The sequence below is a fragment of the Cherax quadricarinatus genome, chromosome 72 (genome assembly GCF_038502225.1).
Source record: "Cherax quadricarinatus isolate ZL_2023a chromosome 72, ASM3850222v1, whole genome shotgun sequence".
NCBI classification, from domain to species: Eukaryota; Metazoa; Arthropoda; class Malacostraca; order Decapoda; family Parastacidae; genus Cherax; species Cherax quadricarinatus.
Window position 1 is genome coordinate 14,426,606 of NC_091363.1, and position 14,355 is coordinate 14,440,960.

General features: G+C 44.0%; 1 protein-coding gene across 3 annotated transcripts in view; it reads right to left on the minus strand.

The window, feature by feature from the left end:
• Window positions 1-14,355, minus strand: part of LOC128701229 (zwei Ig domain protein zig-8-like) — a 339,665-nt gene that overhangs the window by 11,896 nt on the left and 313,414 nt on the right. For all 3 annotated transcript variants that reach the window (XM_053794808.2, XM_053794809.2, XM_053794811.2), the window contains exon 6: window positions 10,921-11,093. In XM_053794808.2, coding sequence (XP_053650783.1) covers window positions 10,921-11,093 — 173 coding nt within the window. The remainder of the gene's footprint in view (window positions 1-10,920; window positions 11,094-14,355) is intronic.

Consider the following 14,355-nt stretch of genomic DNA (forward strand, 5'->3'; position numbering starts at 1 on the left):
GCAAAAGACTTTAGAGCAAAAGACTTTAGAGCAAAAGACTTCAGAGCAAAAGACTTTAGAGCAAAAGACTTTAGAGCAAAAGACTTTAGAGCAAAAGACTTCAGAGCAAAAGACTTCAGAGCAAAAGACTTCAGAGCAAAAGACTTCAGAGCAAAAGACTTTAGAGCAAAGGACTTCATAGAGTCAACACCGAGGCTCTATGTCTACTGCTATTTACACATATCTTGAATAGGGACTACCGAATATTATCTAAATGGCTGAAGTAAGGATGGCTTCAAACTACTACATACTCACCAAGATCTAAACATAATGCCACACAAACTATATTTTATGCAACATTCCAGGCTTTAATAACATCAAACTAATATAACAAGCCTTCCCTTTGTATCCTTTGATCCAAATATTTTATGCTATTGCTACATTAATTTAATGTCATTATTAAAGGTAATACAAATGCATTAAGATAATGTCATTATTAAAGGTAATACAAATGCATTAAGATAATGTATTTTAATGATAACATGACAAAAATGAAGACTAAACGTTCATGTGGGAACTTTCATTATTAAATTGTTTATTCTACGAAGCCTTGAGAGACGTGCCTTGATATCAGTGGACGGTCCTTGATTAGAGGAATTTTTACCTACCCACGCTTTCCATGGATTAAATCAGATTACCTCCCATTTTGCCAGGCGTTGTATAGCCTTTAAGAATTTAGTAAATATATTCTTTGAAAAGTCTGTATCGCGGTGTTGATGCACCGAGAGGCGTCCATCTGTGTTGATGCATCGGGAGGCGTCCATCTGTGTTGATACATCGAGAGGAGTGCATCTGTGTTGATACACCGAGAGGCGTCCATCTGTGTTGATGCACCGAGAGGCGTCCATCTGTGTTGATGCACCGAGAGGCGTCCATCTGTGTTGATGCACCGAGAGGCGTCCATCTGTGTTGATGCATCGGGAGGCGTCCATCTGTGTTGATGCACCGAGAGGCGTCCATCTGTGTTGATGCACCGAGAGGCGTCCATCTGTGTTGATGCATCGGGAGGCGTCCATCTGTGTTGATGCACCGAGAGGCGTCCATCTGTGTTGATGCACCGAGAGGCGTCCATCTGTGTTGATGCACCGAGAGGCGTCCATCTGTGTTTATGCACCGAGAGGCGTCCATCTGTGTTGATGCACCGGGAGGCGTCCATCTGTGTTGATACATCGAGAGGCGTCCATCTGTGTTGATACATCGGGAGGCGTCCATCTGTGTTGATACACCGAGAGACGTCCATCTGTGTTGATACATCGAGAAGAGTGCATCTGTGTTGATACACCGAGAGGCGTCCATCTGTGTTGATACATCGGGAGGCGTCCATCTGTGTTGATACACCGAGAGACGTCCATCTGTGTTTGTACATCGAGAGGCGTCCATCTGTGTTTATACATCGAGAGGCGTCCATCTGTGTTTATACATCGAATACATCGAGAGGCATCCATCTGTGTTTATACATCGAGAGGCATCCATCTGTGTTGATACATCGAGAGGCATCCATCTGTGTTGATACATCGAGAGGCATCCATCTGTGTTGATACATCGAGAGGCATCCATCTGTGTTGATACATCGAGAGGCATCCATCTGTGTTGATACATCGAGAGGCATCCATCTGTGTTGATACATCGAGAGGCATCCATCTGTGTTGATACATCGAGAGGCGTCCATCTGTGTTGATACATCGAGAGGCATCCATCTGTGTTGATACATCGAGAGGCATCCATCTGTGTTTATACATCGAGAGGCATCCATCTGTGTTGATACATCGAGAGGCATCCATCTGTGTTTATACATCGAGAGGCATCCATCTGTGTTGATACACCGAGAGGCATCCATCTGTGTTGATACACCGAGAGGCATCCATCTGTGTTGATACACCGAGAGGCATCCATCTGTGTTGATACACCGAGAGGCATCCATCTGTGTTGATACATCGAGAGGCAACCATCTGTATTTATACATCGAGAGGCGTCCATCTGTGTTTATACATCGAGAGGCATCCATCTGTGTTGATACATCGAGAGGCATCCATCTGTGTTGATACATCGAGAGGCATCCATCTGTGTTGATACACCGAGAGGCGTCCATCTGTGTTGATACATCGAGAGGCATCCATCTGTGTTGATACATCGAGAGGCATCCATCTGTGTTGATACATCGAGAGGCATCCATCTGTGTTGATACACCGAGAGGAGTGTTTCTTAACAAATAACCATGATGAGGTGCGCCTCTAAATGTCATCCCATAGTTTAATTATATGTTGGGCCGAAAATTTAAAACTTGCGATTTTGGGTTAAATATCAACGCTCTTCTTGCCGTATAAGAAAAACGAAAATTTGTGTATACAATAATTTCGCAAAAATCATTCTGAACTTAACGAAAAAAAATATATATATTTCAGTGTGTTTAATTGTAAATTATTGTAATTTATATAAAATATATTTAACTGGATTATACAAAATTAAATTGCGTTTGTTATAATAAGGTTAGGTAAGTTTTCAAAGGTTCTTTTGGTACAAAATTATTAACTTTTACATTAACATATAATGTATAAGAGAAAATTTTAGAAAGGACTTAATTTCAAGCGAGTTTTCGCTAATTGACAGTTGTACCTATTCAACACGACATTATTTATATCACACACAGACACACACACACACACACAATTAAAAACCGATGGGGATTTGAGGAAATGGAAGGAATGGACGAGATTGGAGAAAGGGATTACATAATAGGTACAATTCAGTCTGGGGAACAGAACTGCAGGAGGCCAAGAGAAAAATACGAAGAGAGCAACAGAGCAATGGCGGACACACAAGCTGAGGTGGCCAGAAGAGCTCACTCCAGCAGAGCAAAGTTACTGGCTATGGGCGATTTCAACCACAGGGAGATTGACTGGGAAAACCTGGAGCCACATGGGGGTCCCGAAACATGGACAGCCAAGATGATGGATGTAGTACTGGAAAACTTCATGCATCAACATGTTAGGGACACTACCAGAGAGAGAGAGAGAGAGGGGAGGATGAACCAGCAAGACTGAATCTCGTGTTCAGCCTGAGCAGCTCGGACTTTGAGAACATCACATATGAGAGGCCCCTTGGAGCTACTGATCACGTGGTTCTGAGCTTTGAATACTTGGTAGAGTTACAAGTAGAGAGGGTGACATGAGTTGAATGGCAAAAGCCAAAGTATAAAAGGGGGGACTACAGAGGTATGAGGAACTTCCTGCAGGAGGTTCAGTGGTACAGAGAATTGGTAGGAAAGCCAGTAAACAAAATGATGGACTACGTAACAACAAAATGCAAGGAAGCAGAGGACAGGTTTGTTCCCAAGTGCAACAGTAATAATGGGAAGACCAGAATGAGCCCTTGGTTTACCCGAAGGTGTAGGGAGGCCAAAACTAAGTGTACAAGAGAATGGAAAAAATACAGAAGGCAAAGGACCCAGGAAAATAAGGAGATTAGTAGAAGAGCCAGAAACGATTATGCACAGATGAGGAGGGAGGCCCAGCGACAGTACGAAAACACATAGCATCGAAAGTCAAGTCTGACCCGAAACTACTGTTTAGCCACATTAGGAGGAAGACAACAGTCAAAGACCAGCTAATCAGGCTGAGGAAAGAAGGTGGGGAGCTCACAAGAAACGATCAAGAGGTATGTGAGGAGCTCAACACGAGATTTAAGGAAATATTTACAGTGGAGACAGGAAGGGCTCTGGGAAGACTGAATAGAGGGGGGCACCAACAAGGGATATACCAACAAGTGTTGGATGAAATACACACAACTGAGGCGGTGGGACAGGACATTTCTGAATGGGTCCTTAGAGAAGGAGCAGAGACTGTGTGTGTGCCACTGACCACAATTTTCAACACATCCCTGGAAACTAGACAACTACCCGAGGTATGGAAGACGGCAAATGTTGTCCCCATTTTTAAGAAAGGAGACAGAAACGAGGGACTAAACTATAGACCAGTGTCACTGACGTGTATAGTATGCAAAGTCATAGAGAAGATTATCAGGAGAGTGGAGGATCTGGAAAGGAACAAGACTATAAACGACAACCAGCACGGATTCATGGAAGGCAAATCCTGCGTCACAAACCTTCTGGAGTTTTATGAGGATGTAACAGAAATAAGACACGAGAAGGAAGGATGGGTTGATTGCATTTTCTTGGACTGCAAGAAGGCCTTCGATAAAGTTCCTCACAAAAGATTAGTGCAGAAACTAGAGGATCAGGCACGTATAACAGGAAGGGCGCTGCAATGGATCAGAGAATACCTGACAGGGAGGCAACAACGAGTCATGGAACGTGATGAGGTATCAGAGTGGGCGCCTGTGACGAGCGGGGTCTCACAGGGGTCAGTCCTGGGACTAGTGCTATTTTTGGTATATGTGAATGACATGATGGAAGGAATAGACTCAGAAGTATCTCTGTTCACAGATGATTTGAAGTTAATAAGGAGAATTAAATCAGATGAGGATCATGCAGGACTACTAAGAGACCTGGACAGGCTGGACGCGTGGTCCAGCAACTGGCTTCTCGAATTTAACCCTGTCAAATGCAAAGTCATGAAGATCGGAGAAGGGCAAAGAAGAAAGCAGAGTATAGGCTAGGTGGCCAAAGATTGCAAACCTCATTCAAGGAGAAAGATCTTGGGGTGAGTATAATATCAAGCACGTCTCCGGAAGCACACATCAACTGGGTAACTGCTGCAGCATATGGGCGCCTGGCTAACCTGTGAATAGCGTTCCGATACCTCGGTAAGGAATCCTTCAAGACACTGTACACCGTGTACGTCAGGCCCATACTGGAGTATGCAGCACCAGTTTGGAACCCACACCTGGTTAAACACGTCAAGAAATTAGAGAAAGTGCAAAGGTTTGCAACAAGGCTAGTTCCAGAGCTAAGGGATATGTCCAACGACGAAAGGTTAAGGGAAATCGGCCTGACGACACCGGAGGACAGGAGGATTAGGGGAGACATGATAACGACATACAAAATACTGCGTGGAATAGGTAAGGTGGACAAAGACGGGACGTTCCAGAGATGGAACACAGAAACAAGGGGTCACAATTGGAAGTTGAAGACTCAGATGAGTTAAAGGTATGTTAATAAGTATTTCTTCAGTCAGAGTTGTCAGGAAGCGGAATAGTCTAGCAAGTGATGTAGTAGAGGCAGGAGTCATACATAGTTTTAAGATGAGGTATGATAAAACTCATGGAGCAGTGAGAGAGAGGACCAATTAGCGATCAGTGAAGAGGCGGGGTCAGGAGCCGAGACTTGACCCCTGCAACCACAAATAGGTGAGTACAACTATGTGAGTACATTCTTTCTCGGTCCACAGCAGAATTGATTCGAATCTGCGCACACTGCATTAAAGTACGCAATACTTTAGGTACGTAGCCAGATCCGAGAAATGTGCGTCTTGCCGAAGCTAAACGGTGGATCCCGTACCCCATGACACCAGGCTTGTAATTATTTCATCAGATAATGTTTGTAAATAATTTCGTCCCTTTGCCAATTGCTAAGCATTCCAAAATCTTTTTCGTAGTTCACTGTATGTGGCAGGATTTGATGTAATAACTTATCACTAGCCTGGTGTTCCGGGTTATGGGAGTCACCGTCTACCATAGGCTAGGCGCCCATTCATGTCTGGAGTCTGGCTGTGTGGCTAAAATACTACGTACTTTTATGCAGTGTGTGCAAGCTAGAATACTTCTGTAAACTATGCTACCTGGTGATGCATTCTAGAGGTTATAAACAGAATTAAGAAAATCTGAAGTTGCACGGCATAAACCCAAAAGAACGAATACTCCATTTCGTGAGATGTATCATCCATTACACATTAATGCCGTTCAAAAATGTTTTAATCAAGGGAAAGTGGTGATCCAGAGGGAGAGCTACGGTCTTGTGGGAATGTGAGAGACAGAGCAACAGAGAAACACGTCACTGAGAGACACACAAACACGTCACTGTGACACAAAAACATGCCATCATGAATGACACAAAGAAACACGTCACTGACATAGTGAAGGACGTGACTGCGAGTGACACAGTAACACGTCACTGTGAGGGACACAGCAACACGTCACTGTGAGGGACACAGCAACACGTCACTGTAAGGGACACACAAAATCACATCACTGAGTGCCACAGAGGAACACGTCACTGAGTGCCACAGGGCAACACATCAATATGAGAGACGCACAATAACACGTCACTGAGTGACAAAGCAACACGTCACCGAGTGACACAGGGCAACAAACACGTCACTATGATCCTAGGCGAGGGGTCACTTCATTTGTGGATCCATTTCCTTGAATCTCGAGTCTTTCTGCATCAAGATCTCTGAGGAAGAATCTAGTGGAAAAGGTTACAAATAACCTGAAGAGAAAATACAATCATCTGAATGATAATATCACTGTGGGGAATCGAAAGGTTACGTACTTAAATAAATTGCTGACTGCATCTCCGGGTCTTCCCCGAGAGGCAAGTTTGTTCCAGGGACTCTAAATCCTCACCTGCTGATTTTGTGCACTCAAAATCCTTTAAGCTCATACTCTTCTGGAACTCTAAATCCACCTCTTTCGTTCATCGGGAACTAAATCCTTACCCGATACCGGGCGGGGATTCAATATCTTAATTTTTCGGTATCCAGGGATTGAAAAAAACTCTCCCGTTGCGCTCTCAGCATTCTAAATCATCTCAAGTGGCTCTCTCTGCATTCCAAATATTTTTTTTCTGTTGCTCTAAGCGTTCCAAATGCTCAGAAGCTGCAGTCGACACTCTAAATCCTCGCCTGCTGCTCTCTTAGCATTTTAAATCCTGGTAAGATTCTTTCTCTCTCGGTATTCCAAATCCTTCTCTATTCCTCTTTCAGCGTTCTGAATCCTCGGAAGTTGTTCACTCGGCTTTCTACATCCTCCTGTAGGTAAGATTCTTCCTTGTGGTTCAGCGACTCAATATCTCGAACCCACTGACCTAAATTCTCTCGCTGAATTAAGCAGCAAATAACACACGAAGTAATTAAGCTGCTCAATCCAGGACTAATTGTTGCTAGCTTAACAATATAATGAACCACACTTCATTATTAATGGCAGAACTGATTTAGTATCCACCAATCATGTAAACCTAACCGTAAAAGTATTAATTAATTGTTGTTTAATGAAATGAACGAAATAGTTATTTATAGGGTAATTAATTTATAATCATTATTAATAGGTATTCCCGATGAGAGGCTTTAGGTGTCCCGTGGCTTGGTCGGCAACGCTCTCGCCTCACACACTGGGTGTACGTCTTTTTATCCCCGGCACGGGTGGAAATGTTGGGTATGTTTCTTTACACTTGCTGCCCCTGTTCACCTACCAGTAAGTAGGTACGTGGGTGCTAGTAGATTGGTGTGGGTGGCATCCTGGGAGGCAAGATTAAAGGACCACAGTGGCAATAAAATTCCTCGATGACGCATTACCTTTCTTGGGTTATCCTGGGTGGCTAACCCTCCCCTGGGTTATCCTGGGTGGCTAACCCTCCCCTGGGTTATCCTGGGTGGCTAACCCTCCCCTGGGTTATCCTGGGTGGCTAACCCTCCCCTGGGTTATCCTGGGTGGCTAACCCTCCCCTGGGTTATCCTGGGTGGCTAACCCTCCCCTGGGTTATCCTGGGTGGCTAACCCTCCCCTGGGTTATCCTGGGTGGCTAACCCTCCCCTGGGTTATCCTGGGTGGCTAACCCTCCCCTGGGTTATCCTGGGTGGCTAACCCTCCCCTGGGTTATCCTGGGTGGCTAACCCTCCCCTGGGTTATCCTGGGTGGCTAACCCTCCCCTGGGTTATCCTGGGTGGCTAACCCTCCCCTGGGTTATCCTGGGTGGCTAACCCTCCCCTGGGTTATCCTGGGTGGCTAACCCTCCCCTGGGTTATCCTGGGCGGCTAACCCGCCCCTGGGTTATCCTGGGCGGCTAACCCTCCCCTGGGTTATCCTGGGTGGCTAACCCTCCCCTGGGTTATCCTGGGTGGCTAACCCTCCCCTGGGTTATCCTGGGTGGCTAACCCTCCCCTGGGTTATCCTGGGTGGCTAACCCGCCCCTGGGTTATCCTGGGTGGCTAACCCTCCCCTGGGTTATCCTGGGTGGCTAACCATCCCCTGGGTTATCCTGGGTGGCTAACCCTCCCCTGGGTTATCCTGGGTGGCTAACCCTCCCTGGGTTATCCTGGGTGGCTAACCCTCCCCTGGGTTATCCTGGGTGAGTAACTCTCCCTGGGTTGTCCTGGGTGGCTAACCCTCCCCTGGGTTATCCTGGGTGGCTAACCCTCCCCTGGGTTATCCTGGGTGGCTAACCCGCCCCTGGGTTATCCAGGATGGCTAACCCTCCCCTGGGTTATTCTGTGTGGCTAACCCTCCCCTGGGTTATCCTGGGTGGCTAACCCGCCCCTGGGTTATCCTGGGTGGCTAACCCTCCCCTGGGTTATCCTGGGTGGCTAACCCGCCCCTGGGTTATCCTGGGTGGCTAACCCTCCCCTGGGTTATCCTGGGTGGCTAACCCGCCCCTGGGTTATCCTGGGTGACTAACCCTCCCCTGGGTTATCCTGGGTGGCTAACCCTCCCCTGGGTTATCCTGGGTTAGTAGCTCTCCCTGGGTTGTCCTGGGTGGGTAACCCTCCCCTGGGTTATCCTGGGTGGCTAACCCTCCCCTGGGTTATCCTGGGTGGCTAACCCACCCCTGGGTTATCCTGGGTGAGTAACTCTCCCTGGGTTGTCCTGGGTGGCTAACCCTCCCCTGGGTTATCCTGGGTGGCTAACCCTCCCCTGGGTTATCCAGGGTGAGTAACTCTCCCTGGGTTGTCCTGGGTGGCTAACCCTCCCCTGGGTTATCCTGGGTGGCTAACCCGCCCCTGGGTTATCCAGGATGGCTAACCCTCCCCTGGGTTATTCTGTGTGGCTAACCCTCCCCTGGGTTATCCTGGGTGACACACTAGGCTATTTTGGAGGGGGTGGGGGTAATTAAGTTAAAAATGTTTAAACTATTCAACAATCTGAAAAAAATACTAAGAAAATAATGTTATTAGATCATCCTAACAAATTTGAACATTCTCTGAAGCCTCCAGTGTCTGAAGAACCAAGTCTACGGAGAGATGTATCTTCTGGAGGTATGTTCTTATGTTCTTATGAGTGGGAGGGGTTGGATTTGAGAGGGACTTGCACATCGGAGCTTGTTTCTTGGGTGGCATTGAAAATTGGGTTGGTCAAATGTTTGTTAGTGGGATGAATTGTAAAGGACCCTAGTATGGGCCAACAGGCCTGCTGCAGTGTTCCTCCTTTCTTATGTTCTTATGTTCTTATGTTCTTATTTGCTGTTTTAAAACCTTCGCCATGTAGGAAGCTGGGAAATGAAGAATGTGGGAAAACAGACGCCTATATTTATCCTGTAATAAAGTTGGTAGAATTACCGACAATATGTAAAGTAAAAGGACACAAGTGCAACTAATGTGACATTTTATTGTGGCAACGTTTCGCTCTCCAGGAGCTTGATAAAGCTCCTGGAGAGCGAAACGTTGCCACAAAAAAATGTCACATTAGTTGCACTTATGTCCTTTTACTTCACTATATTTATCCTGTATAAAACATTGGACAAGTGGGAGCCATTCAACACAGGTAGCGATGGAGGTTCGGTTCTCCGTCAGTTAGTTATTACCCGCTCTCTAGCTTAATAAAAATAATTAATAAATAAAAATAATAAATAAAAATAATAAATAATGACAATTAATAATTAATAATAATAATTATTAATAATAATCTTAATGTCTTTAAGTGCATGATATAACTTACACAGATTCAAGCTATTGGTGATCACCATGAAGTGTTGTATTATTATTATAATCAAGGGGGAAGCGCTAAACCCGGAGGATTATACAGCACCTGGGGGGGATGTGGAAGGCATTCAGGCTTAATTCGGGGAACTGGAGCACAGATCCAATTCCCTAAATCAAGAGCCCCTCACCAACATCAAGGAACCTTCCTTGAGGGGATAAAGTGTTGTAGGAGATTTTAAACGTCACTGTTACGCCTCATGAAATATTTATACCGTTTTGATACACAAGTGAATGACGTGAAACAATAGATCGCTGCTGTAAACTTCGTGTTTGCTCATCGTAATATTTGTCTAAAATAACTACAGACTTTATTAATACTACTAACTATATTATTGCAGTTTTGCTAAAATTTAATTTCCTTAATGATTTTTTGATCAAGTACTGTTTTACTTCGTGTAAACTCTTCTCATAACTGATCAGTCATAATTTTTCACATTAGTAATTTATATTACTATAAACGTGATATAATTCCTAAGTGACAGCCTCTATAACTTACCTTTATAACTTGGCCACTGTTGAGGCCAAATTCCTGAGACCAGAAATTAGAAACTGCGGTTATATTTTCCATTGTATAAATAGGTATCATCATGACTGGCTTTGATAATGTCTGCAAGATGTGTGAAGCAGTTGAGTATCTTTTTGTTGAAAAGATTCGCCTACACAGTAGGCTTCTTCAGGCAGATAGAGAAGCAGCAGGTGCATTAGTGAAATGAACATGTAAGCAGTCCATCAGTCCCCCAGCTGGGGGATTTAATATAAGCCAAAGAACTTATACTGCAAGATTTTTAGTTTCGAACATATAAACTCAAGAATTTTTTTTTTTATTCTCAATCACCAGTAAGTCCACTGGGTTTCATTTAGCTAAAGTAAATTGAAGAATGAGACTCTTTTGCAACTTGTCAGTTTTCTAAACCATTTATGAGTGCTATAGTAAGAAATATCAGAGACAACTTAGGGGACAATACCCTTGCGAGTACTGGAGTTGACAGATACACATTGACACAAGTACCCACCTTGAGGTTGACGCCGCCCCTGGGAGAGTTGTAGTCGATGAGGCTGGTGTCGTGGTACCAGTAGACCAGGGCTGAGGGGCCCCGTAGTGACGTTACCAGACAGGTCAGGCTGAGGGAGGAGCCCTCCTCGATATATAGTTCTCGTGGTCCTAGGATCTCCACTCGCAGGTTACCTGTGGAAGGACAGTTGTAAGATAATATCCTCTTTGGCAGCTGTAGAGATGAGGTATGTACTCCAACGCTTTGTACTCAAATATGTTCCATTTCCAATTTTTATTACTCCTGTAAATACGAAGATTTCCGCAAGCCTGACAGATCAAAGAGATGACGATGGCATCTGCCCACTACATCTGCACAAATGACTCTTGGGTTAAAAGCTAATTGATATATCATCTTTCTTTCATTTAACACTTCCACGCTAATTTAAGGGAACAATCCAGGAGCCGATATCATATGAAAAGTCTTAGAATTTCAGTCTCGGAAGACTCCTAATTCCTGTGTAGCAGAATATTACTATTGAAAGTGAATTCCTATGTCGACGGAGCGAGCAAGTTCTGTACTACTGACACACACACTAGACACTCAAGAGAGGAGAGAGAGGAAGCAGCAGTAGTACCCCATAGCGGCGCCTCCTGATCACTGTGACTTTTTCTTTTCCCCTTAGACTCTGGATACATGCATACTGAGCTGAGCGGTGGAATCTCGCAACTACCGTCCCTTCTCTTCCATGCTCCCATTCTAGTATTGCTGATGCACACCTACCAGGAGTAGCAAGTTCCTGACAGTGGAAGGTACATGCATGTCGAGCTCAAAAAAAAAAAAAAAAAAAACTAATCGAATCGAGTGTCCGAACCCATGGTATGCCAGTCCTAAAACCAACCAGTGGTGACATGGTACAGTGAACAACGCACTGGCCTGATATATTTAAGACTGGCTCTTGCCATGCATTCGAACCCTCCGTTCAGTGTGGCTGAAATGAAATAAATTACCTTTGTCCACATCGGCTCATCGTCCACCCAAATCCACGAACACTGACCTGGCCGAGCCCTACGTTCACGATTATCATCGTCAGCGGCATGGAATCTTCATTTGCATTCCACCACAAATGCCTTGTAGTAATTTTTTTTTTTTTTTAGTTTTTAACACAAAAAAAAAATCATGCTAAGCGCTAAACCCGTGGAGGCTCTATGCTCTGTTTTCTAAACGCTAGTCATATATACGCTCTTCCCATTTGTACTCACCTAATTACACCTACAACTCATTAATAGCACTTCCAGTTTACAGTTGAAATACAGTCAACGTTACATCATTTTTGCCGTTTAATTTTCCTTTTGAAGTTTATACAAAAGAGAAAATCTCTATTTGCTTATTACAATGTCTGCCTTTGTTCAGTACTAACTGTTGTTTACAAAACTGTTGTTTGCAAAAAAATAGTCTCTTAGTTTAAATGTCAACTTGTTTTTCTGATTATATTCTTTAATTTCCCAACGCCTATATATTTTTTTATTTTTCCTACGCTATGGTGGTAGGCTTGACGTGGGATGTATAGGCCTACACGGCAGGCTGTCATGCCTGACCTGCACACTGTGAGGGTATTGTGGGTCAGGTTGACCGAGGGTAACTGCTGTCAATTGCACTATAAAAGCACATACTGCCCCGCTTGTGATGGGGATTTAGTCAATGGAAATAAGTCACTGACTTTTTTTGGGTTATCCTGGGAAATCTACACATATGATACTATGGATGATTATTTATGTAACTGTATTTATGTGTACCTGAATAAACTTACTAATATAAGGCAGTGTTTTGTACTACGGGTCGTAATTAGGTGATGACCCGGTCAGTGGATAGGCATCAGTTAGGATACCCAAGCTAGGTTCTACATCCAAGTTATTATTAACCAGTACATAGTGAATGCTAGGATAGGATATTGATACCACTACATTTATCCTAAAGACAACTAGTTCGTGGTTTAAGGAACTCTACGGTCATTAAGGTTGAACGTCACCTGTCTACCACCAATGAAACATACTTCAATCCCAAATATGGAAATGTTGGGATTAAAGAAAACTCTAAATGTGCATCAGCCGAGATACACATATCCCTCCACCTGTACTGAACATCCAGTATTACTCTCAGTAAACACAAGCCAAGGTTTTTATCAGAATATATACACACTGTGTAAAGACAACTTCGTGTTGAGATATATTTATTTTCAGATTTAGGTTACATTTCTCTAAAATAATTATGCTGTTTCATTTTCCTTGTTTTAATTTATTATTATATTCATGGGAAATGGCTAAAGCTGTAGGGATCATGTAGGTTCTAGGATTAATGGGAGACAACCACGTTCTATCCAAAGAAAGGAAGGTAATGTTCAGTGTTTTAGATCAAGAGCCCCTCACTGGCATCAGGGATTCTGTCCTGGGTTGGCAGACAGAGGATAGACCCCCACTAGTCCTTGTACTGAAAGACCAAAACAGACAGATGCCATCCCTGACCGGTCGTTTGTGTTCACCTAGTCTTTTCCACACAGCGTCCAGTCTGGCCTATGTACTGTAATTCCCAGTAACGGCAAGGGACGTTGTTGACTCCTGGTGCTTCCAGAGATATTGGACTAGTGTGAGTTTTTAGAACATTTCCGAATTTGTTGTGGTATGAAAAGACAGTTTTGGTGACTTTATTTAGTTATTGGGCTACTCCATGATGGAAAGGTACAGTCAACATGGCGTTGAAGGGTTTCGTGATTTTTCTTCGAATCTTGTCAAAGTTTTAGATGATTTTTTTTGGAATGCTGCTTTTGTGAGCCCATCCAGGAAGTCCAACTATTTAAATTGTTTCTTTGTGATTTATCTTTATCAGGTTTACCTTTATTTAAGAGCCCTAATATACTCGTATGTGGTTGCAGGAGTAGAGTAGCAGCTCCTGGCCCTGCCTGTGTGTGTGTGTGTGTGTGTGTGTGTGTGTGTGTGTGTGTGTGTGTGTGTGTGTGAACGTACTCTCCTGTATATAAAACCCAATATGTAGTTGCCAGGGCCAAGCCGTAACTCCTGACCCCGCTGCTTACCAGATTAACTCTTCTAACCTCGTATTCCCCATCATATAGAACATTTGCCTATGTTTTATGTGATGGGTCTGGAGACTGGTATAGTTGCTAATTCAAGACATAATTCCCCCTCTTGCTTTTTTGATGTAAGGTGGGCTCGCCTGAAGTTCATGAATGTGCATGCAAGTTTGTATGTACCATGCATGCCTTCCACGTATTGTCCTCCACAACAAAAACAGATGTGCCAGTAGGGTGGATATGACAATAAATGTACAGTACACAGAGATGCATGTGCACGTCTCACAAGCTTCAAGAAAACCTACTTCTTACACCAGGAAAGTAACAGAAGGGTAGATATGTCTTGAATTAGCAGCTATACTTGTTTTTAG